General features: G+C 39.2%; 3 protein-coding genes across 5 annotated transcripts; 1 reads left to right on the forward strand and 2 right to left on the reverse strand.

Annotated features, from left to right (window-relative positions):
- Positions 1–722: 722 nt before the first annotated feature.
- On the reverse strand, positions 723–5,742 carry LOC137715047 (catalytics). The gene is made up of 15 exons (XM_068454263.2): positions 5,401–5,742; positions 5,236–5,308; positions 5,103–5,124; positions 4,936–5,014; positions 4,769–4,801; positions 4,192–4,340; positions 3,823–3,979; positions 3,333–3,573; positions 2,886–3,127; positions 2,471–2,734; positions 2,259–2,369; positions 1,840–2,064; positions 1,550–1,753; positions 1,281–1,457; positions 723–1,192 (listed from the first exon to the last, which is right to left on the reverse strand). The coding sequence occupies exons 1-15, from the start codon at positions 5,725–5,727 to the stop codon at positions 983–985; spliced, it is 2,514 nt and encodes an 837-aa protein (XP_068310364.2). The 5' UTR covers positions 5,728–5,742; the 3' UTR covers positions 723–982.
- Positions 5,743–6,486: 744 nt separating this feature from the next.
- LOC137715048 (peptide chain release factor APG3, chloroplastic) lies at positions 6,487–10,746 on the reverse strand. Of its 2 annotated transcripts, none has more exons than XR_015960425.1 (15): positions 10,470–10,746; positions 10,233–10,289; positions 9,552–9,632; positions 9,375–9,432; positions 9,165–9,268; positions 8,978–9,029; positions 8,754–8,803; positions 8,358–8,423; positions 8,118–8,282; positions 7,945–8,017; positions 7,701–7,833; positions 7,437–7,494; positions 7,214–7,261; positions 6,922–7,035; positions 6,487–6,818 (listed from the first exon to the last, which is right to left on the reverse strand). XR_015960425.1 is itself a non-coding variant. In XM_068454264.2 (15 exons), the coding sequence occupies exons 1-15, from the start codon at positions 10,617–10,619 to the stop codon at positions 6,747–6,749; spliced, it is 1,251 nt and encodes a 416-aa protein (XP_068310365.2). In that variant the 5' UTR covers positions 10,620–10,746; the 3' UTR covers positions 6,487–6,746. The 2 variants fall into 2 exon arrangements, 1 of the variants encoding a protein (XP_068310365.2); XM_068454264.2 differs by having other exon boundaries at positions 6,922–7,005.
- Positions 10,747–14,545: 3,799 nt separating this feature from the next.
- LOC137716105 (zinc finger CCCH domain-containing protein 32-like) lies at positions 14,546–18,916 on the forward strand. Of its 2 annotated transcripts, none has more exons than XM_088690503.1 (7): positions 14,546–15,056; positions 15,208–15,350; positions 15,800–15,862; positions 16,024–16,128; positions 16,272–16,559; positions 16,636–16,953; positions 18,313–18,916. In XM_088690503.1, the coding sequence occupies exons 1-7, from the start codon at positions 14,975–14,977 to the stop codon at positions 18,676–18,678; spliced, it is 1,365 nt and encodes a 454-aa protein (XP_088546629.1). In that variant the 5' UTR covers positions 14,546–14,974; the 3' UTR covers positions 18,679–18,916. The 2 variants fall into 2 exon arrangements, with proteins under 2 accessions (XP_088546629.1, XP_088546630.1); XM_088690504.1 differs by having other exon boundaries at positions 14,920–15,056; positions 15,138–15,350.
- The last annotated feature ends 1,700 nt before the right edge of the window (positions 18,917–20,616 follow it).

Raw genomic sequence — 20,616 nt, forward strand, 5'->3', positions numbered from 1 at the left:
CCACCCCATCTTGTTCACCAAAAAATCAATCGTCTCCGTTATCTTCTTCTCCGATTTCGTCATGCACAAGGGATTGGACTTGAAAGCAGAGATGATCTCATCCTCCGACCAACCACATTTCCTGTAGGCCTCTTGGTTTCATTCCAAGATCGACTTTTTACCGGACCTCATCCGCGCCTCCGGCACAAATCGCGGGCTCGAATCCGAAATCTTTCACCTCAGCAACAATCCCACTGAACGATTCTGGCTTTTTTTTAATCAAAATGTTGGGGTAATGCGCAAGCAACAGAGCAATGGAAGATTCCGGCATCCCAATATCTCTCAAAAGATCGATATTTGGCAGATTCCGGCATCCCAATATCTCTCAAAAGATCGATATTTGGCACCACATTTTTCGAGGAAGATCCACGGCTTCGTGTCACGGCTGCTCCACTCCGCCGCCATCCCATCAACCGAACTACGCTGCCTTCCCGCGCGCGAAGCGAATGGGTGCTGTGCTGTGCGTCAGTTTCGAGGCGGGAGGCAAATAGAAACCAGAAGAATGATTCATTTGGATTGACGAGCTTTTTCAGCGCCAAAACTAAGAATCAATAGAATGTCCATAACTTTTAATTTGGTTATTTCCTTTAATTTCGTTCGCGGAATTAATTTAATATTTTCACCGTCTTTTGATTGAGGAAGAGATTTTTGTTTCATGAAAGAAACAAGAAACAATGTATATATTTGTAGAACACAAATCAGCACAACTATTTCCCCAAAACTTTTATTCGTAACACACTATCGTCATATCGAACACGTCCGACATATATTCTATGTACTTTGCTTTTTGCACAACATATTTTCCAGACCATAAATACCTATTAGTCTCCAGCACGTACGACTCCATGTCTCTGCTGCATGCTCTACCCTGGACCGTTGCAAACGGGACGAATGTTGTACTCAATACATTGTTTCCTCCGTTGAAATTGTACTCCGTTTACAGTCACGCAGAAGGGGAGGGGGATGATCTTCTGGAGAGCAACGCCTCGAGGGATCCGGGGTCCGTCACAGGAGCACTGCAAGTGAAGTTTTGGCAGACAAGAGCGACCACTTTGTCCGCAGCAAAATGATCCTTTGCCATCAGAGCAATGTTGCTATTGTTGCTTTCCCAAAATTGCATTTCTTCTGAATTTGCTGGATCGACGTGAATAACCTGCCATTTCGGATATCACATAAGACTTGGGTCCAAAGCGGAAGGAAATGACGAAGCTGTGAACTCGAAATAAAAACCCCAAACTCACTGTTTTGTTTGTGTCGTATGATGCATGCGTGGCGGCAAGCATGTTTTCAAACTCTACAGAATGCTTCCGGCCAACCAAGACAACTTGCTTTCTGGAAGGAACAGTGAGCATGTCTGCTGCACAACACATCAAAGGTACCGCCATCGCCATGTCTTTTAATCTTGTCTCGAAAACAGCCTGTTGAAAAAGAGAACAAGAAAATTAGCAGTAGTTGAGACACACTCCGCAGATAAGATGTAAAAGCACATTTTGGGTTAAGAAACTCGTACAAGAACATGATCGGCATCCCTCCTGTAATGATCAGACTTGTTTCCAGCTATCATGGATGCCAATCTTACAAGATTGATCGCAGAAACCGAGTTTCCAGATGGCTCAGCCCCATCGTGATCTTCCTTCACACGAAGTAGAATATTGGGGTCTTCCCCTGGTGTATTAAAATAGCCGCCTCCCTCTCTATCAAGAAATAATTCATCCTGGAAAATCGCCAGTAAACTAGCATCAATACACAGAAGAAAGAGAATAGCTACTAAACGTCAAAATTCCATATATGAATTCTTGCCTGGGTGTCTTGCAGTTCAGTTGCCCAAATTAGCCAGGTGGTTTGACCACCAAATTCGTAAAGATCCAACAACCCCGATATGAGAAAAGCATAATCATCTAAAAATCCAGGTGCTTTAGATGGACCATTCCTAAAGCAGTGCTGTAGTCGATGAGTTTGCTCATCGTAAAGCTTTCTCCTGATAAAAGTTGCAGCCCTCTCTGCAACCTGCATGTACTCCTTTGGCTGATATTTTTGGAATGTAATAAAACATAATAGTCAGTAAAATGTGAGTAAGGAGAACAAAATTTATAAATTGTACAAATAAATAGATAGATAAATTATCAGTAAAATATAAGTTATGGGAAAAAAAAAAAATAATTTAACAAATTCTAAGCTACTGGTACCCACAGATGAACTCAAAGATGGTATAAACTTACATCAGAGCCGACCACGGGAAAGTTAAATTTGATCCCATCGGGTTCATTCTTGAGAATTTTAGAAGCCCTCGCAAAAGCTGAGATAGCCAGTCCATTCCATGACACAATTACCTACAAGGCACCTGATCTATCAATTTGTGCTCGAAAATATACGCCAAAACTTATTAGGTGGGTTCTACCGCAATTTTATGCATTGGGTTAAGAGCGAACACCTTATCATCTAAATGTGGTCTTGGTCGAGTAGATCGTGTTTCAAAAAGCTTTTTCCTGCTCTGGCCCAGAATATCAAGGTATTTCTCAACAGGCATGGCAAATTTTGGTGCCAATTCAGAAGGGCTTTTTCTCTCAATCAGCACATTCGTTCCCTTGAATTCATTGTGAGGATCACTCATTCTAGAAAGGTCACAGTTTCCCGAAGGTTTTATATAATAATGGTTCTTAAAAAGAGTAGCATCCTCTCCAAGTATGTCTTCAACCTAAATAGAAACAAAACATTAACTTTTGGAGGGAAAAAGAATATTGTAATCAATGAATACAAAAATGGTGTCGGATATCTTATATGAAATCGTAAGTTAGAATCAACAAATCTAAAGAGTAAACTTAAGGCTGAGACAATGAGTGAGAGACCTCTTTTTTAGTCCAAACATAGAAGGCTCCTTCCTTTTTTCTTGAAGCACCTTCAGATTCAGCACTGTCAGCATCTTCTGCTGAATAGATTTCGCCTTCCGGTCCAATCATTTCTCTCCTCAGATAATCAAGAACATCCCGTGCAACACATGAATAGAAGACATCTTTGGTAATAGAAAAAGCATCTAAATAGACATTGGCAATCTGCCCTTGATCATATAACATCTTCTCAAAGTGCGGGACTGCAATAAACAGAACTGGTTCAACAATCTGTTGCAGAAATAATCAATATATAGAAAGAACAGAGGAGTTGGGGGCAAAGCATGGTGACTATAAAGAACGGTATGAGACAGGCATTTGATTGAACATATAGTTCAGTATCTGAGCATGCCATAACAGTTAAGATACATGAATATCGATGGAAATGATTTCTTAAGAAAAACTGACCATGCCAGCACTCATCCACGCTATATCTGTGGAAGCCACCTCCAATATGATCATGGACGCCCCCTTTTGCCATGCATTGCAAGGTGAAGAAAACCATTTTCAGATTTTTATTTGCCTCACCCAACTTCCCAGTTTCCTCCAACTTCTTTGAGTAATAAAGCATGAGCTGAACCTCAACTGGTCTAGGAAACTTTGGGGCGGATCCAAACCCACCATACTTTTCATCATAGCTTCCGGAAAGCTATAAACAGATTAAACAAGAGGATGAGGAAAAAGAAGGAAATATTGTCCTGCCTTCTGATAAGTTTAATGAAAATCGATCATATCTATTTATGCACAGATATGTAATGAACTTGTTCTTCTTTTCTGAAATACCATTGCACAAAATAAAAAAGGGAAGGGAGGCCAAGTTTTCAGCAGATGGTATACTTGCAAATCCAAAACTCATAAACACAAAAAAGTTCTTAATGTAAACTGTAAAGACACCTACTTGCTCAGCACATAGACGCAATGCAATTTGTGGAAGCCCATCTGGCAATTTATTAGAACTCGCACTTGACGACAATGCTTCTGACAATTGTTCAATCGCAAATGCTCCACTTTTAACAAGCACATCCCTCTTACTATCCCAAGCATCTTTCACCTTTCTGAGACAAAAAAGGCATACACAATAAATGAGCAAGGGAAGCCAAAATAAAAAATAACAATAAGCATTCAGGTAATGTGCAGCGTTCAGCTCAACAAGCACTTGTAACTTCAAGTGTTTTCTCCAACCAAGAGAATCATTGGAATAGACAGGGTGAGAAGGCCGAAGGGGGATGGTGATAAGTTAATGTCTCAGAGATCACCGTCTCCTCACCTAAGTATAGTCTTAAATCCTGGTCTTCCAAACTTATCGTCTGGGGGAAAGTAAGTTCCACCCATCAAAGGTTTCAAATCAGGTGAAAGGAAGACACTCAGTGGCCAACCTCCACCACCATACATAGCCTGTACATAGGTCATGTATACCTGTAAAAGTGAAAAAAAAAAATCATCAGCACATCATGATGCCAAAATAACCAGTGGAAAATTGTTATTATTATTTTCTTAAAGTACATCCTTGCAGACTAGAACCATTTGGGCTGAAAATGTGAGCACTGGATTTAGAATTCAAATATATTTCCTTTTTTCTTTAGATTTGGGCTAGGAAGATCTCGACCTATAACAAAGTCTAAGCCTGAATGTTATCCGCCTTAAGAAAACGTACCCTTCCCCTGTAAATATATATAGAATTCAGAAGCACATTAAGATACTCAACCTCATGCCAGTAGCAACCTCTAATGTAGTTGAAAATAGAATAACTTGAGACGCACTGACGTGCGAAAGTAAAAAAGCATTCCAGACACATATTATAAAGCTTCAGTAACTTCACAGGTGTTTTACAATGTAAGGCTCACCTTATCAACATCTGGTCTTTCCTCCCGATCCACCTGCAGTAATGAATGATATGTTAGAAAAAATGGAACACAGCGAAAATACTTTAAAAAAGTAGAAAACAAGAAAGTTCTCTCATAAAATTTATGTAATTAGTCAATTTGGAAATGAGCAAACAAATTAGACTCACCTTGATACTAACAAACCAATCGTTCAGCAATTTCGCAACGCCTTCATCCTCGAAAGACTCGACCTCCATAACATGACACCTTATTCACAGTCCAACACAAACTAATTAGTCCTCATTCACTAGAACATTAAAATTAAACTTCCGAAAAATCGAACAAGAAATCTCACCAATGACACGTGCTGTATCCGACTTGAATACAAAACCAACGCAGTTGCAACGATCAAATGAATCACATATCAGCTGACTGCCAAATTCCGATACTTGCAAAGAGAAAACAAAACATGGGTAGAATAAAATTACTTGATAAGAAGATGGGAACGTCCCTCTTTCGAGCTTCGGCGAAAGCTTCTTCTCCCCAAGGATACCAATCCACCTGGTAAAACGCAGTCAAGTTTCAATCTTTTAGTTCGCAGAGCAATCCAAATAACAAAGAACAGAAAACCCAGTTCGGAAATTCAGACTTACCGGGTTGTGGGCGTGTTGCAGAAGGTAGGGGCTGTGCTCGGCGGCGAGGCGATTGGAGTGCTTGTGAGACGGGGCAGCCGGGTTGCTCGAAGTGTGATCGGCCATGGCGAGGAGCTTGGAGATGGAGAAGGTTCGGCGGGGAATCAGTGAGGAAAGGGCGGGAAAGTGAGTGGCGGGAGATTGGGGCGGTGGTGATGGAGGAGAGGAGAGCTGTTTGGTTGGATGAGAGAGGAAGCGGCGGAGAGAGAGGCGTTTGAGCATAGAATTGTGGAGAAGGAGAGAGGAGTGAGAGAGAGAAGAAGAGAAAAGTGCAGAAGTTGGTGCCATGTGTGGAGAGGGGGTGAAGAGGCAGGAGGAGCCATGTGGAGCTTGGGCTTGTTTGACGGCTGGAGGTTGACGGTGTGTAAACAGGTGGCCCAGTTTTGAGCTTTCAGCAAGGCTATCTACCGCCCTTCGTTTGTGGTATTTTGATTGTACGTGATTTTAAAATAACCGAAAATATTTTTAAAATAGCAGAAAATGTTTTTAAAATAACCGAAAATATTTTTAATACGTTTTGAAGTGCATATTAAAAAGGCACATCTTACAAGAAACACGTAAATTTTTCATAATTTACTTACATTTTATTTACCCTTGAGTTCGATAAGGCGGTTTCATCGCCTATTTATTTGTACTTCAAGTTCGATAAAGCAGTTTGTTCGCCTATTTATTTGTACTTGAGTACGATAAAGCAGTTAGCCTAATAGGCACCTGAGTTCGATAGGACAATGCGTCCACGTATTTGCACTCAAGTTCAATAAGGTAGCGTGCATGCAGATCCTCTCCGGATCTCTCCCACCAAATTCTAGAAATTCAGAGATCCGGACTCTCGAAATTTGATTCAACGGCTATAATTATTATAACTTTTAGAGGAGCCTAGGGCCCCTTGTTTGTAACCATTTGATCAAATTTCAAGAGTCCGGATCTCCTGATCCCTAGGATTTGGTGGGAGAGATCCGGAGAGGATCTCTTCCCCACCTTGAATTCCATACAACCTTCACATTTACTTTCGCCTTTGCTGGCATTTTTGTTGTTAAATGTGAAAAGTTAAAATATGGAGGTGTTTATGGCATCTTTTGCTGCACGATTCTCTCAACTTTACATGTATACAAAAATTACATAACTCGGCTACTTAACCTGTCGAGAACAAATTTAACAAAAAACTCATGTGCCTGTGATTGCGTCTCTACATATAACATACGAAAAGATTGCCCCGTTTTGAACAATTTGTTCCAGCAAAGGTTTCCTTACCACCTGATCCGGCTCTGTAAATCTTCGAACAAGATTGCCACAAAACAAGGCAGAAATTAGCCAGCCAGAGCTCCTACAGATTCAGCGAGTTCTTCCAGGAGTTCTTGCTGTTCTAAGGAAGCACAAGCCTGCAAGAAGAGTAGGAATATCAATTGCAAGGCATTCGTATTGGCGTATTCTTTTGACAAATATTTATTAAGAGAAAGGGAGGACATGTCTGTGGAAAAATACCTGAATTGCGTTATCTATATCACCACCAAGAAAAGAGGTGAGCTCATAGTTTGTCTTTAACCGATGGTCAGTCACTCTATTGTCCTAATTCAATAAACAAGAGAAGTGAACTTCCTGGAAACATAACCAATCGAATGAAAGAAATCTCAGAGACAAAAATGTTGAACACAAGTCCCACGTTGGTTACTGGTTAGCATAAATTCTTGTAGCTTTATATACGTATCAGGACCTCTACACCTAATAGGTATAGCTTTGGTATTGAATAGTTCAGTAAATCACTCATTACCAATACCTTAAAGTTGTATGTCCGAATCTTTTCTGCACGAGAACCAGTACCAACCTGCATTTTAAGAATACAAATGTCACATGGTTTAGTCCTGGGCCTAAAACCATAATCTAGCGTTCCCATTGCATAGCCTAATATCAAAGAACTGCATATATGTGATGGCAAACGTTTAAAACAGAGATGTTGCAATCTCACGTGCCTTGTTACTATTCTCAAAGCTAAAAGATACCTGCGATTTCCGCTGATTCCTAATCAACTCCTGCTGCTCTCTCAATTTTATCTTATACCTGTAACAATGCCATTGATCATCATGGACCAAAGAAAAAGTGTGCAAACAAGAGGTATTATGTGTGAATAGCGTTGATTACATGCATATGTCAAGCTATGTCGAAAATATTATGGAAAATCGAAAAATGTTTCATAAAAGGGAACAGTTAATGTGCCTAACAAAATAAGAATATCAGGAATTTAAAACAGTGAAATCAGTACTCACAATTTTGCTCGCAGCAACTGAAAAGCACGATGCTTGTTCTGAAGTTGAGACCTTTCTTCACTACAAAAGATGCGGATGCCCGTTGGTTTATGGACAAGATCAACAGCTGTCTCCACCTTGTTCACATTTTGCCCTGCACGATAATCATGCATTAGACTTAACTCACATAGGAAATCCTGTTCTGAAGAGTGAGACATGCAAAATAGTGTTAATTAAGAAAATAATATTCTTTGCAGATAAATACCTCCGGCTCCCCCAGACCTTGCTGTTGTCAGTTCAATATCTTTTGGGTCGATAACCACCTCAACTTCATCCGCCTATAGTAAGGCACAGAACAAGCACAATAAGTCAATGAATCAGAAATGTTTGATCATGAAGTACATAAAAGATTACAGTGACAAGTAAAATATAAGCTACCTCTGGCATGATCGCAACAGTCGCAGTGGAAGTATGCACGCGACCCTGTGTTTCTGTATGAGGAACACGTTGAACCCGATGAACACCAGATTCATATTTTAATTTGCTGTATACACGTTTTCCTTTGACTTCCATCACATAGGCCTTGTATCCTCCTCTTTCAGCCTAAAATAATGCAAGAGCTCTGTCAGTATGTCAACGGAAACAGGATATACGGCTAAAAATGTCAGTGAAGCATACCTCTGAGCTTGAGACTGTGCTGAACCTCCAATTATTCCTCTCACTGTACTTCTCATACATACGGACCTTGGTACGAAAAAATAGAAAAGCAAAAGAAAATGCAGAAGCATTAAGATATGCTTGGAAGCAACTTCAGAAGAAGGATTTCATAACACAAGAATAGTTGGTTTTGCCAATGAGGTCTATCATTGAAAAATAAAACATAAAGGAGAAGAAAGAGTACACAAGCACATCAATAACAAAGACTTTTGAAGTTTACGCTATGCACTATGTAACCTACCCCATGAATAATAGTATGAGTTTTTCTTTATTTTACGAACTTTTCTATTTATGCAAATAAAAAATAATGGTCACGTATCCTATAGATTTTAAACGACAAAAGAAACATATACCTACAAGATCACCTGCCCAAATTCCAGCTTCATCACCACCAGTACCAGCCCTTACTGCAGAAAAAGAGAATACATATGTATGAGGTACAGCTTCAGTCAAATCTGGTTTGGACATATGACGTTCCTAAAAAAGAGAGACTCAAGAGAGCATTTTACATGGTTAAACATCATATGTGGTTCTCAAGCAATCAATAGAACAGTTTATTTCAAGGGAAACTATGAGATTACCTTCAAGCATTATATTTCTTGCATCAAGAGGGTCACTAGGAAGGAGTAGCATCTGTTAATATAAAATGAAACATTATCCCAATTGATATTCGAACTATGGAAAGGAAAACATTAGAAAAAAGAAACAACAATATTCGGTTAAAGTAGTTAAGAATGCCAAATTGATCCATTGTGCATGTAATAATACCTTGAGCTTCGCTTCAAGTTCTTTGATTTGATTGGATAAAGATTCAAGTTCAAAAGATATCATCTCTGCCATATCCTCATCATTGCCAGCTTCTTTTGCTAAAGCTGAATTATCGATTATAAAGAGGGGTAAAATATCAAAATGAATGTTAGTAAATACCTCCAATTTTTCCGAAAGGATTGTTTAACACAGGCATATAGTTACATAAACCTTTAGTCTCTTCTAACTGCTTCTCGCAGTCTTTGAAATCCCTATAGATTGTCACGACCTGTCCATTGAAAACAAAGGCAAAATATTGTCAGTTAAATCTGAAATGAAATTCAAGCAGAAGTGCAGAACACACAACTAAAACCTGGCACGATAAGTAGCAAAGATAAACTGCAGCACCTCATCAAGCTCTGCCACAGACTGCGCAAGCTTCTGGTATTCACTGGGATTTGACACGACATCTGGATCAGCCAGCTTGACCTACAAAGTTCCCCTTCTTCATGAGCATACTCAAATCCAGAGAAACAACAGCAATAACTAACCACGAAACAGCACAGTACAAGAATCTATACTCTGGATAGGTAGACAACTAGATAGGCATGAAAAACAATTTAACCCAATTTACGCTGGTCTTTGAAAATCTTTCGTAATCACATGACCCAGAAATACCAAAATCATAACTACATATTAAATTCAAGGCATTCGAGAGAAAGTCCGGAGTTTTTGCCTATTGAATAAAAAATTTGTAGGATTACTTTGGTAAATTTCAATCTGTTTTCTTGTAGAATTAAAAATAATTTCGAATTCGGATAAGAGTATATGCAAGTCCAAAGTTGTATCTGAAAATAATCTCTGCAATGGGGTCTTCAATTGTAATCACAACCATCAAAATTTCAATCAAGAAAATTCTATATTCCCAATTTTCCCAAATCATTCAAATTCTATGCCATACAAAACCCTAGACCATTAAACTACACAGAAGCAGAGTACTAATCCTCAAAAACCTCACATCACATACACACACAGGGTGGGAAAATTAAAGTCATCAACCCAAACATTCAATCAGAGTATGAAGCGTACCGATAAATCCTTCCACGTCTTCTCTGCAGAATCAAGCTTTGTAATCAAATAAGGCTCCTGCAATTCCACAAAAACAACATCAGAAAATGAGAATCCCATCCCATAACAACTGTTTGTTTCTGGGGAAAACTTTTTCCTTCAAAAAATAACAAAAACCCAATTTCGAAAGCTGTAAACTTCCAATTTCAATGCTCCGAATTCGGAATTGTTATAATTTTTTGGGGTGGATGTACGAACCGCCATGCAAATGAGTCTGGGAGCTCTGGAAGGAGGTTTACTGATGACCACGGAGCGCGAAGACGAGTGGTCCCGGAAACGGCGTCGTATTGGAAATGCGAGTAACCGAGAAGGAGTGGAGCTCGTAGCGAGGCCACTCATTGCGGCCATGGAAGTTGCAGGTCGGAAGGAAAAACGCGCCTAAATGGATATGTGGCGTTCGGAAGAGATAAGGTCCCGCTTACGGGTCCTGTTTGGGAACTCAGATATCGTATACCACAACTGGAATAACCCAACCTTTTTTTTTTCTTCGAAATCTTAATGAAACACTGTTTACTTTTAACGTTTAGGACATTTTTACCTTGAATAGTCATTTTTTGTACTATTCACTTACACTTTTATTTTGTCATTTTGATTAAAACAAAAGTTTTTTAGGACTTTTCGTTAGTTTTTCTTTTTTATTTTGGTCAATAGGAATAACAAAAGGTTGCAAATGCAATGCAAGTAACTTTTGTATAAGGCACTTACGTTCATAATATTTTTGGCATTAGACTATCTTTACTTCTTGGATTAAAACTTAAAATTTGAGCAAAGTATGTGCGAAATAAAAGAAAAGAGACAAGAGTGTATTTCTTGTTATTGTTCTTTCAGGTTGTTTGTCAAGTCTTAACCTAGAGGTTTATCAAGATTATCTGTTGTACTCGTTATTGATATAGTGAGAGATTATTGTTGCTATCCCGTAAACGTAGGTACAAATAGCCGAACCACGTTAACTCTTGGTAATGTTCATGTTAATTACTTTGTTTTTCAATTTCTGAGTTTATTTTGTTTTTTTTTCTTCTCGTTTTTCAACATGATATTCACAATAACACCCATGTACAAAATGTTAGTTGACAAGGCAAATGTAATCCATTCACCACCTACCTAGCTAGAAGGAATAAAAATACGATTAGATTGAGAAATGAATTCCCTTTTATCTTCCTCTTTGTTTCCATCCACAACTTACACTTGAATACTTTTTTTTTTCGTGAACAAAAAGTTTATGGCAAGATTGGTTATTCTTATCACCAGCGTGAGAGTATACTCACAACCTCAAGCTGGAAGAACATACACATAACATCTAATTTCCAGTTGTCATCAGTATGAATTTACTTTGAAATTTATAGATCGCGCATTAACGAGAACTGCTAGCAACGGAACTCCAACCTTGATGGGGCGACACACAAAGTGAAGATCTTACCAACTGAACCAGCCATTTGAATACATTTTAATTGACAAACATATAGGGAACTTACATAGTTTCCTTGTAAGTAGCTAGTTAGCAGCAAAAGTGGGTGATGATTGCTATCACTATAAAGGCATGAACAAATATGGTAAGGTTCACTAAAGCACTAATTATATTTATCTATCAATGATGGGACCATGCCTTATTTAATTAAAGAATTAGTTCAACTTCATTTATATCAACAAACAAATTACAACATGAATGCAAAAATAATATGGTGAAATAAAATTGGTGCCGACATTTGTACCACAGCTTATAAGCACAATTAAAAGATTTTCTATTTTAATGCGACCAAATTATCTTCATTTTTGTTAACATTTAGTTTGATCATTGTAACACGCATGGTTTTAACTTAATTAAAAAAAAAAAAAAAAAACAATTGAACCGCCTGTCGACTACCTACCTACCACCACCCAGCCCTTATTCAAATTTTCTCCACATTTTTCAAAGTCGGTTTTGAGGGTGTGCAAAAGGTGTCATTGGATCCCCGATTCAAGTCCTTGTGAAACTATTTTGCTATTTTTAAGTTTTGCAAATTTATTAACTTAAAAAGTTGATAAGTTTTAGACAAAAAGCCGTATACGTATTTTGAACTAAAGACCTTTCAAGATAGGAAACACTCTTGTCCACTCAAAGTGGTGCTCTAATTTTTAGTATTTTAATTTTATGGATATAAATTGAAAAAAAAAAAACAAATAAAATACAGTATTAAAAAAAATGAAGGGTCTCCATCTAAATCTTGCACAGGCCCTAAATTCTCAGGGCCGACCTTGCACGTTCTGGCCTAAATTGTACATGTCCTTCACCATTCAATCAACATGTGCACTGCATGCACGCTCAGCCTTAATTGAGTTGATTATAAAAGTGTGTTTTTCTCTTTGCACTCTAGTTCGAGTTGATCTCTTTCGTAATGTAGATTAATTTAATGTAAATTATTTTATTGTTTATCAGTGTTCCCGATAAATTAGCCATGATTGATCGACGATCGAGTCATTAACCATCTCGACATTTTAATTTTTAGGTTACATTTCTAACACCAATTTGCCCTTTAATTTTTGGTAGCAAACGTTTAGAATATAAACTGCCCGACCACACGCCGTACATTGCACAGTGGCGTCCTTTGCGCGCGACTCCGAACATAAAGAACAAGCCAATCAGAAGCCTACTCCAAACTCCAGGGTTGCTTCGTAATTTCCAAAGTCCATCGTCGGTTGTTCCCAAACGAAACTTTCTCTTTCCATGTGCCCTTTATTTTGTCCGGTACGGAAAGAAACCTTGTCCAGGTGGCTAGTGAAATAGAAAATTTTGGATTAGCTTGTCTGACCGCGTGATATGTCCGCTCATTTAACAGTAACAAATGTATCGTCACTTTGTTGGCTATATGCATGTCATCTCTATTATTGGTCGTATTAATATTTTGATACAGCAATATGAGGATCAAATTCAATTAAATTACAAGATACGTCAGTCATAAATCATATGTAAAACTTGTTATCAATGAGTTTATAAGAGTTTAAACAAATGATGAAAGTTTAGGCAAGTTTCGTCTGACTGCATGATGTGTCCACTCATTTAATAGTAATAAATGTATCTTCGCTTTATCGACTATCTGCATGCCATCTCTATTATTGGTCGATATAACAATATGAGAATGAGAATCAACAATATGAGAATGAGAATCAACTAAGTTATATGATATGTCCATCATAATCAGACATAAAACTTGTTGTCAATGAAAGTATAAAGAAATATGAGACATCTCTCTTCAAAATGGATATAATTACCATTAATCTTACCAATACTTGAATTATACTACAATCAAGAGACTCGACTTTAAATCTGATGAAGTGACTTACATGCACCACTAAAAATATTATTTTAGCATTCCGATCTAATAATAAAATATTATGTATAAATCTTTTTTTTACAGTAAGTAACTTATAAACTATAACTCAATTAGTTAATAACATTTATTCATGTCTTCGAAGTTCCGTGTTCTAAAAGCACTTCCAACGTGCTCTTTTGCCCTGTGGACAGACTCCATTTGCAATCCAATCCTCTCCCAAAGTGGTGCCAGCCCATTCGGGCAATTGGGCTGAGGGGGAGCCCGTGGGAGAGCTCAGGCACAAGTCCAAAGCCTGAGCTCATGAGGGGGAGTGATGTAAGGCTAACGTTAACCACGTTATAAATTTTTTTTGCGTCAAGTGCGTGCATAACAAGTTCGCGTGGGGGCCGTGTTACTGACAAGATTTCAGGCGGTGGGACCCGTGTTGCAGCCCACTAAGTAGCAGTTGAATCTAGACAATTTGATTTCCAGATCAACGGTCCAGATTTTTCCGTTATAAAAATAAAAAAATAGAAATGTTTTGGGGGGACACGTGTCACAATATGAACTGTTGGATTTCAATTTTTTTTTGTAATCCGATGGTTCAGCTTAATTAAGTTATTAAAAAATTAATACCTTATCATTTTCTTCCACCTTACATCACATTTCAATATTTTCAACAATTCTAAACATGGAAGGACATGTCACACGACATAATTGGTTAAAAATCTTATCAAAATCTACCCACGAAAATTGTACTTTCAGATAATGACGTATGGACGTGACGAGATTGATTAAAAATCATATCTGAATTTAAAAATAAAATTATTTTTTATTATTTTAGAACATAAAAAGTATTAATATTTTATTACTTATTGCCATGACTATTCAGTTTAAAGATGAAAATGTAAAAAACAATTACTGTTACAGTAATTATTCACCGGAGGAGATTGAATTGCCTATTGCTAAGGGCAGCCTTTACACAGTGAAAGTGCTTTAATCCATCTCTCCATATTTGTGGTCCTTCCCCAAACAGACCCAAGATTTTTCCATAAATGAACCAAAAGAAAGAGAGAGAAAATGAGGAGAGAGAAAGAAAGAGTGTTTCAAACTTTCAGTGAGTGTGAAGCCAAAAAGGCCGATACCAGCAGACAGTACGAATACGTTCTCTTTAAGACGGGAAATAAGAGAGGCAGCAATAAAGCTTCTCCATCACTGTGAAGCAACCGTCTCCGTTCCTCTCTCTCTCTCTCCTCTTTCTCTCACACTCTCTTCCGCTCGATCGAGCTTCTCCGATCCTTCAAGGCCTCTCTAGAAGGGTGGTGGGAATCCTGTACAGCTCTCCCTTTCCCCCTTACTCTGCTCATCATAGTTGCTGCAGGTGTACAGCAAACCCAACACGCCGCCGTTTTTGTGATGGAGTTGTACGGACGAAGCCCCGCCAGAAACGGGTCGAACCAGGAATGGAGCCCCACAGCCGGAGAGACCGGCCTCGAAGGTACTCCTTTACTCGCTCGGCGTTTTAATTTCGCTTCGTTTGAGCTCGATTTGGGCTCATTTCGTTATCTGGGGTTTCTAGGGTTTTGTGTTTGGTTTGGTAATGTGGGGTTGTGATTGGGGTTTTGTTCTGGTTTGGGGGTGAATTGTAGAGCAAATGTGGCAATTGGGGCTGACGAGCAGCGAATCGTACCCGGAGAGACCCGGCGTGCCCAACTGTGTCTACTACATGCGAACCGGGTTCTGTGGATACGGTGGTCGGTGCCGGTACAGCCATCCTCGAGATCGTGCTGCGGTAAGTCCTTGTTCGTTGTAAGCTTGCTTTGCAATCAGTTAATGAGCTTTTTCGATACTGCTTAATTGCGGGTTTTGATATGTAAACTAGTACTCAAGCTTTCAGTGATAGGTGACTGCAACAGGATATATAGGTTGTTTTGAATTTTCGTAAGTTTGAGTGTTTTGTTGCGGGTAGTTTTTTGTCCCTTTACGTGAAACTAGATGATTGTTTGTTTGCTGAGAAAGCTGGGGAAAAGAAATGGGAACTTTTTTTGGAATTTATTCGACATAGTTAAACTAGTCTATATTTGATGAAAATATTAGGCCTAATATCTGTGTTTTGGGCTCGGTGCAGTGGGAAATGTCGTCTTAGTTACAACTGCTTGGTTTTTATTGGTAACTGAAATCGTCTTTGCTTGTGAATTTTGTTATCTTTTGTTTATGATTTCGGTTTGATGCTGCACGTAGGTTGTGGCAACTGTAAGAGCTACAGGGGATTACCCAGAGAGAGTTGGGGAACCTGTATGTCAGGTATGCAGTAGTTTTCTGATCTGTTGCAAAATGTGAATTTCCTGCCTGATAATGACAATGTAGATCTGGAAACTTTTTGGCAACTTTGTTATGTTGTCCATTTATTTGTTTGAGCTTTGAACTTCATATGTGATTGTGGCATATGTTTGTCTATTGTGCAGTATTATTTAAAGACTGGGACCTGTAAATTTGGTGCGTCCTGCAAGTTCCACCATCCAAAACATGGAGCTGGATCCTTAAATATTTATGGATACCCATTACGACCGGTTTGATTTCCTCTCTGACTCTGTCTCTCTGTTTCCCTCTCATCCACATATGGGTGTGTGTAGACTTTTGTGAAATTTGTGGAGCAAGTGGCTCACAGTTGTTTTTGTTTTTTTTTTTAATTATATATTTTTTTTTATAACAGGGCGAGAATGAATGCTCCTACTATTTGAAAACGGGGCAATGCAAATTTGGCATAACCTGTAAATTCCATCATCCACACCCTGCTGGAACAACAATACCGGCTTCTGCACCCCAATTTTATCCGTCGGTGCAGTCTCCTGTTCCTTTGGCAGAACAGTATGGGGGGGCATCCACCAGTTTGAGGGTGGCTAGGCCTCCACTATTAACTGGATCATATGTGCAAGGGACTTACGGTCCTGTCTTGATTCCTCCTGGAGTTGTTCCGATTCAGGGTTGGAGTCCGTATTCGGTATGATAAAGACATATTCAGGTTGATATATGATTGAAGTTCATTACTAATAGTAATATGTTATTACTTGGTGCAGGCACCTCTTAGTCCTGTACCATCTCCTGGAGCTCAACCCACAGTTGGAGCAACTTCTTTATACGGAGTAACACAGCTATCTTCTCCAACACACGGACTTGCAAGCCCTTATACCTCCATACCCTCTTCTGTTGGTCCTTCTAGCAGCAACCCGAGTGAACAAGTTTTCCCAGAGAGGCCTGGCGAACTTGAATGCCAGTACTATCTGAAAACTGGGGACTGTAAATATGGACCATCTTGTAGGTTTCATCATCCTCGGGATCGAACTGTACCAGGAATAACTTGTCTCCTTAGTCCGATGGGTCTCCCACTCCGTCCGGTATGCAAAGTTGTTTTATATTATTTTTGATGAATTTTTATTTTTATTTTTTTTAAATTCCGCTGTTAGAAGTTATCGAGTTCATCACTTGGTTATCCAATTTGGTAGACCCAAGAGTTGTTTTTCTTTTACTCGATTAAACAGTAATCTTTTTCCAAAGGGGGATTGTGGGATCCTACTATCATATCTAAGGGCATACCTGGTTGACCTCCTTTGTACAACCAAATGAAATACAAATTAGGTGGCAAAGAAAAGGCTGTCATGCTATGTTTATAGGTTGAGTAAACATGTGTTTCATTTTGATTGTTCTGCAGTATAGGTAGGTATGTTCGTTTACCTTGGTCTCGTTAGCAGTCTTCTTTTATTAAGGTTATATATTCTACAAGAATCTTTGCCATTGAGTTCTGAAGAAGTTAATGCTCAGTGTTGTACAAACCTGGTTGGTGATTGATGTAATTTAAGGAGACATTTTGATATTTAATGAGCATCAACCAACAGGGGCTCAGTAGGGTGGCTGAGGCACATGGGTTTGTCCTGTGCGGTCTCAGGTTTGAAACCCAAAGGTACCTATCCAGATTTGCTAGTGTTTCATGCCCCCAAATAATTTAGGATTGTACGGTGGGCCCCAGTTTAGAAGATGTGTCAATGAGCATAAGTAGTTGTATAGTTAATGTAGGAATAATGTTTATGTGTAATGTGCTCAATATAGGAATCAGATGATACGGCAACACATTATAAGTTGTAACTCGAAAAACAAATTTGCCTCTGGTTGCTGAAAAACCTTATGAAATAGTTATCTATCCAAAAGGTCCTTTAGAATAAAGGAGCAAGATGACAGAAGGTTCCTTGACTGGAAAACCTTTGCTGCAGTCCTGAAACAAAATAATCTATGCTGTGTATGCCCTTGCAATGATATATACGTATCTAGCTTGAGTTTTGTGCTTCAGCACTTGCATCATTCTCAGTGCTCACTTTAAGTTTTATATTTTTGCTTTCTCTATATTACAGTTACTTTTTATCAGTTTGTTCATCGTTGATAGAATTGCTATCGCCCTTGTTCTTTGAGATGTCTTTCCCCTCTAATGTAGGGTCGCTTTTCTTTATCTGGTCTTGCTGGTTCAGTCTTCTTCACATTTTTTGTTTTATTATTTAAATTTGGTTAGCTGCTTTGTAACAAAAGTATTATCGTGAAGCAACAGACGTTTTTAGATTTTTTAATGTTAGATCTCGTGCCTTTTTGTGCCCGTGTTGATTATTATGAGCATTATACCATATGTGTGGTGAATTGCGTATATTTCATTAATTTGTTAAACAATGTCATATTCTATGGAGAAAATTAACGTGCTTTTGTTTGGACAGGGAGAGCCACCGTGTAGATTCTACCTGCAAAATGGTCAGTGCAAGTTTGGATCTACATGCAAATTTGACCATCCAGTGCAGACCATGAGGTACAACCTCTCAGCTTCATCTCTCGTTGATATGCCTGTTGTTCAATATCCGGTTGGGTCTCTGCTGGCCACCCTGGCTCCATCATCCTCATCATCGAATCTCCGGCCCGATTTACTTTCTTCTTCCGGGAACACCTCAAGTAGTTCAGGTGGATTGATTTTTTCACAGAGCGGTTCTGTTTCACTATCTGATGTGCAACTTTCCAGTCAGACTTCATCTCCTTTAAGCAATAGCAGAAGGGCGAGACCAGGTGGCGAGTTTCGTCGATCGATTTAAAGTAACACCCAAAGCCGCTCGTTCATCATCTCCAGGAGCGCTGTTCATATAGATGTCGTCAGTAAATGTGTAACGAGTCAATTGTGCAAAGGGCGTCGTATTTCGGTCCATGAACCAAATCTGTTTATCCCACACAGTAGTAGGAAAGGCACACACACTGTTGATGCTTGTGTCGATTTGATATCACAGCAATCCAATACAAATTCCAAATAAAGCTGCAGTATTGAAATTTCCCGTATCTTCATTTCATCTCTTTCAAGTGATTACAAATGTATCGTTGAAGGTAAATTTTTTTAGTGTTCGTCTAACCATCGGTGGTCTCTTCAACATTGCAAGAGGGATCATTGAGAGGCTAGGCACCCTTGCTTTCCAAGAGATTGGATTGATTTGGGGCGTCAAAGATGAGGTCCGGAAGCTCAAGGAGATAGTTGCCGGATTCCAAGCCATTCTTCTGGACGCTGAGCAAAAGCAAGCCAGCAACAATGAAGTCGAAGTGTGGCTCGAAAGCATAGAAGATGCAGTTTATGAAGCAGATGACGTGCTGGACGAGTTTAATACTGAAGCTCAGCGCTTCTTCTTCTACTTCATCAACGGAAAATATATTGTTCCCATTGCCTTCTTGTCCGTCTTTCTAGTTTGACCATCATTCAATGTCCTAATCTAACTTCCATGCCTCTGTATCCAAATGTGCTTTCCATTGAAGATTGCCCAAATTTGGCATCACTACCATATCAAGGGATGGGCAACCTCGCATCCTTTCGCGAGCTTATGCTTAGGAAATGCTCCAATTTGACGTCAATGACACACAAGGGATCGCCAATCTCACATCACTTCAGAAGCTTACAATTGGAGATTGCTCTCAACTGACGTTACTGCCACAAGGGATCGTCAACCTCACATCACTCCAATCGCTTACGTTTGAATTTTGCCCAAATTTGGTAGCACTACCGGAAGAAATAAGCAATCTCACGTCACTGCACTGCAGCACCTTGCAATTCACTGTTGCTCTAATTTGGCATCACTGCCAGAAGAAGAAACAGATGGGATGAAGGAAGCCAATAACCATGCAGCTTTTGCTTATCCATGTGCCTCATTTCTGCGGATGAGATAAACGAAGAACGGGTTTGAGTTTCCACCATAAAACTAACTGACAATATGGAAGTAGCCATCCATGCAGCTCCCTCATCATATTTTTCTTTGTTGGTTTGCTTGCATTGTTACTTAGTGTGCTTGTTTTGTACCTCGTTTCTTCCAGCTCGAAATTCAGTTTTGAACTGTGTAGTTGGATGGTGGCATATTTTATACACAATGTTCCTTGTTGAGCAGAAAATTTTCATTATAACGGGAATACGGATGGTACACCGTATGTTTTTATATAAGTGGTGAGAAATTTTAGTTTTGAAGTTACTAACTTTTTAACACATATCCCACAATTTTTATAGTAACACGTGATGTACCTCCCCGTGTGCCCGTCACACTGAAAAATTTCTTGTGGTTGAGCTTCAACAACGGATCAAATGTCTCACTGTTGCATGGAAGCATGAGAGCCCTAGACCTTGTAACAACAAAAATACACTTGGCCTTCTGCCTTTGTGAATCGCGACAGGGGCAACCATAGCCTTTCTTCCAGATCAGCGCCCTTCCGTCGCAGCTTTCCTTATCGGCCTCGTAACCTTCGAAATCACGGCAGAAATCGCCCAAAACTCGACTGAGTTTTACAGAATCGGTTGCTGTCGTTCACCGCTGCAGTCCCTCTGTGCACAGCTCATTGAGCCTTCTGGGTATTCTTACTCCGAGCACACAGTAAGTAGTATACTAATATTTCACGCAAAATTGCCCATTATGTTCAATTGTTAAATTTGTGATTAAAGTGAGTATCTTTGAGATACCCAAATTATTAAATTTCACCGCTTCTTGTTTTCCAGATTCAGACGAAAG

The sequence above is a fragment of the Pyrus communis genome, chromosome 3 (genome assembly GCF_041283825.1).
Source record: "Pyrus communis isolate YQ-2024b chromosome 3, ASM4128382v1, whole genome shotgun sequence".
In the NCBI taxonomy this organism is placed as follows: Eukaryota; Viridiplantae; Streptophyta; class Magnoliopsida; order Rosales; family Rosaceae; genus Pyrus; species Pyrus communis.

Coding starts and splice junctions, on each gene's coding strand:
- LOC137716105 (XM_088690503.1), top strand. CDS start 14,975: ATGGAGTTGTACGGACGAAGCCCCGCCAGAAACGGGTCGAACCAGGAA. Junction 15,863..16,023: donor TTGGGGAACCTGTATGTCAG/GTATGCAGTAGT, acceptor TCTATTGTGCAG/TATTATTTAAAGACTGGGAC. Junction 16,560..16,635: donor AGGGTTGGAGTCCGTATTCG/GTATGATAAAGA, acceptor TACTTGGTGCAG/GCACCTCTTAGTCCTGTACC.
- LOC137715047 (XM_068454263.2), bottom strand. CDS start 5,727: ATGGCACCAACTTCTGCACTTTTCTCTTCTTCTCTCTCTCACTCCTCT. Junction 4,802..4,935: donor ATTGGTTTGTTAGTATCAAG/GTGAGTCTAATT, acceptor TCATTACTGCAG/GTGGATCGGGAGGAAAGACC. Junction 4,341..4,768: donor AAAGACCAGATGTTGATAAG/GTGAGCCTTACA, acceptor TCACTTTTACAG/GTATACATGACCTATGTACA.
- LOC137715048 (XM_068454264.2), bottom strand. CDS start 10,619: ATGGCCGCAATGAGTGGCCTCGCTACGAGCTCCACTCCTTCTCGGTTA. Junction 7,006..7,213: donor TTCGGACATACAACTTTAAG/GTATTGGTAATG, acceptor TTATTGAATTAG/GACAATAGAGTGACTGACCA. Junction 6,819..6,921: donor ATATAGATAACGCAATTCAG/GTATTTTTCCAC, acceptor CTCTTCTTGCAG/GCTTGTGCTTCCTTAGAACA.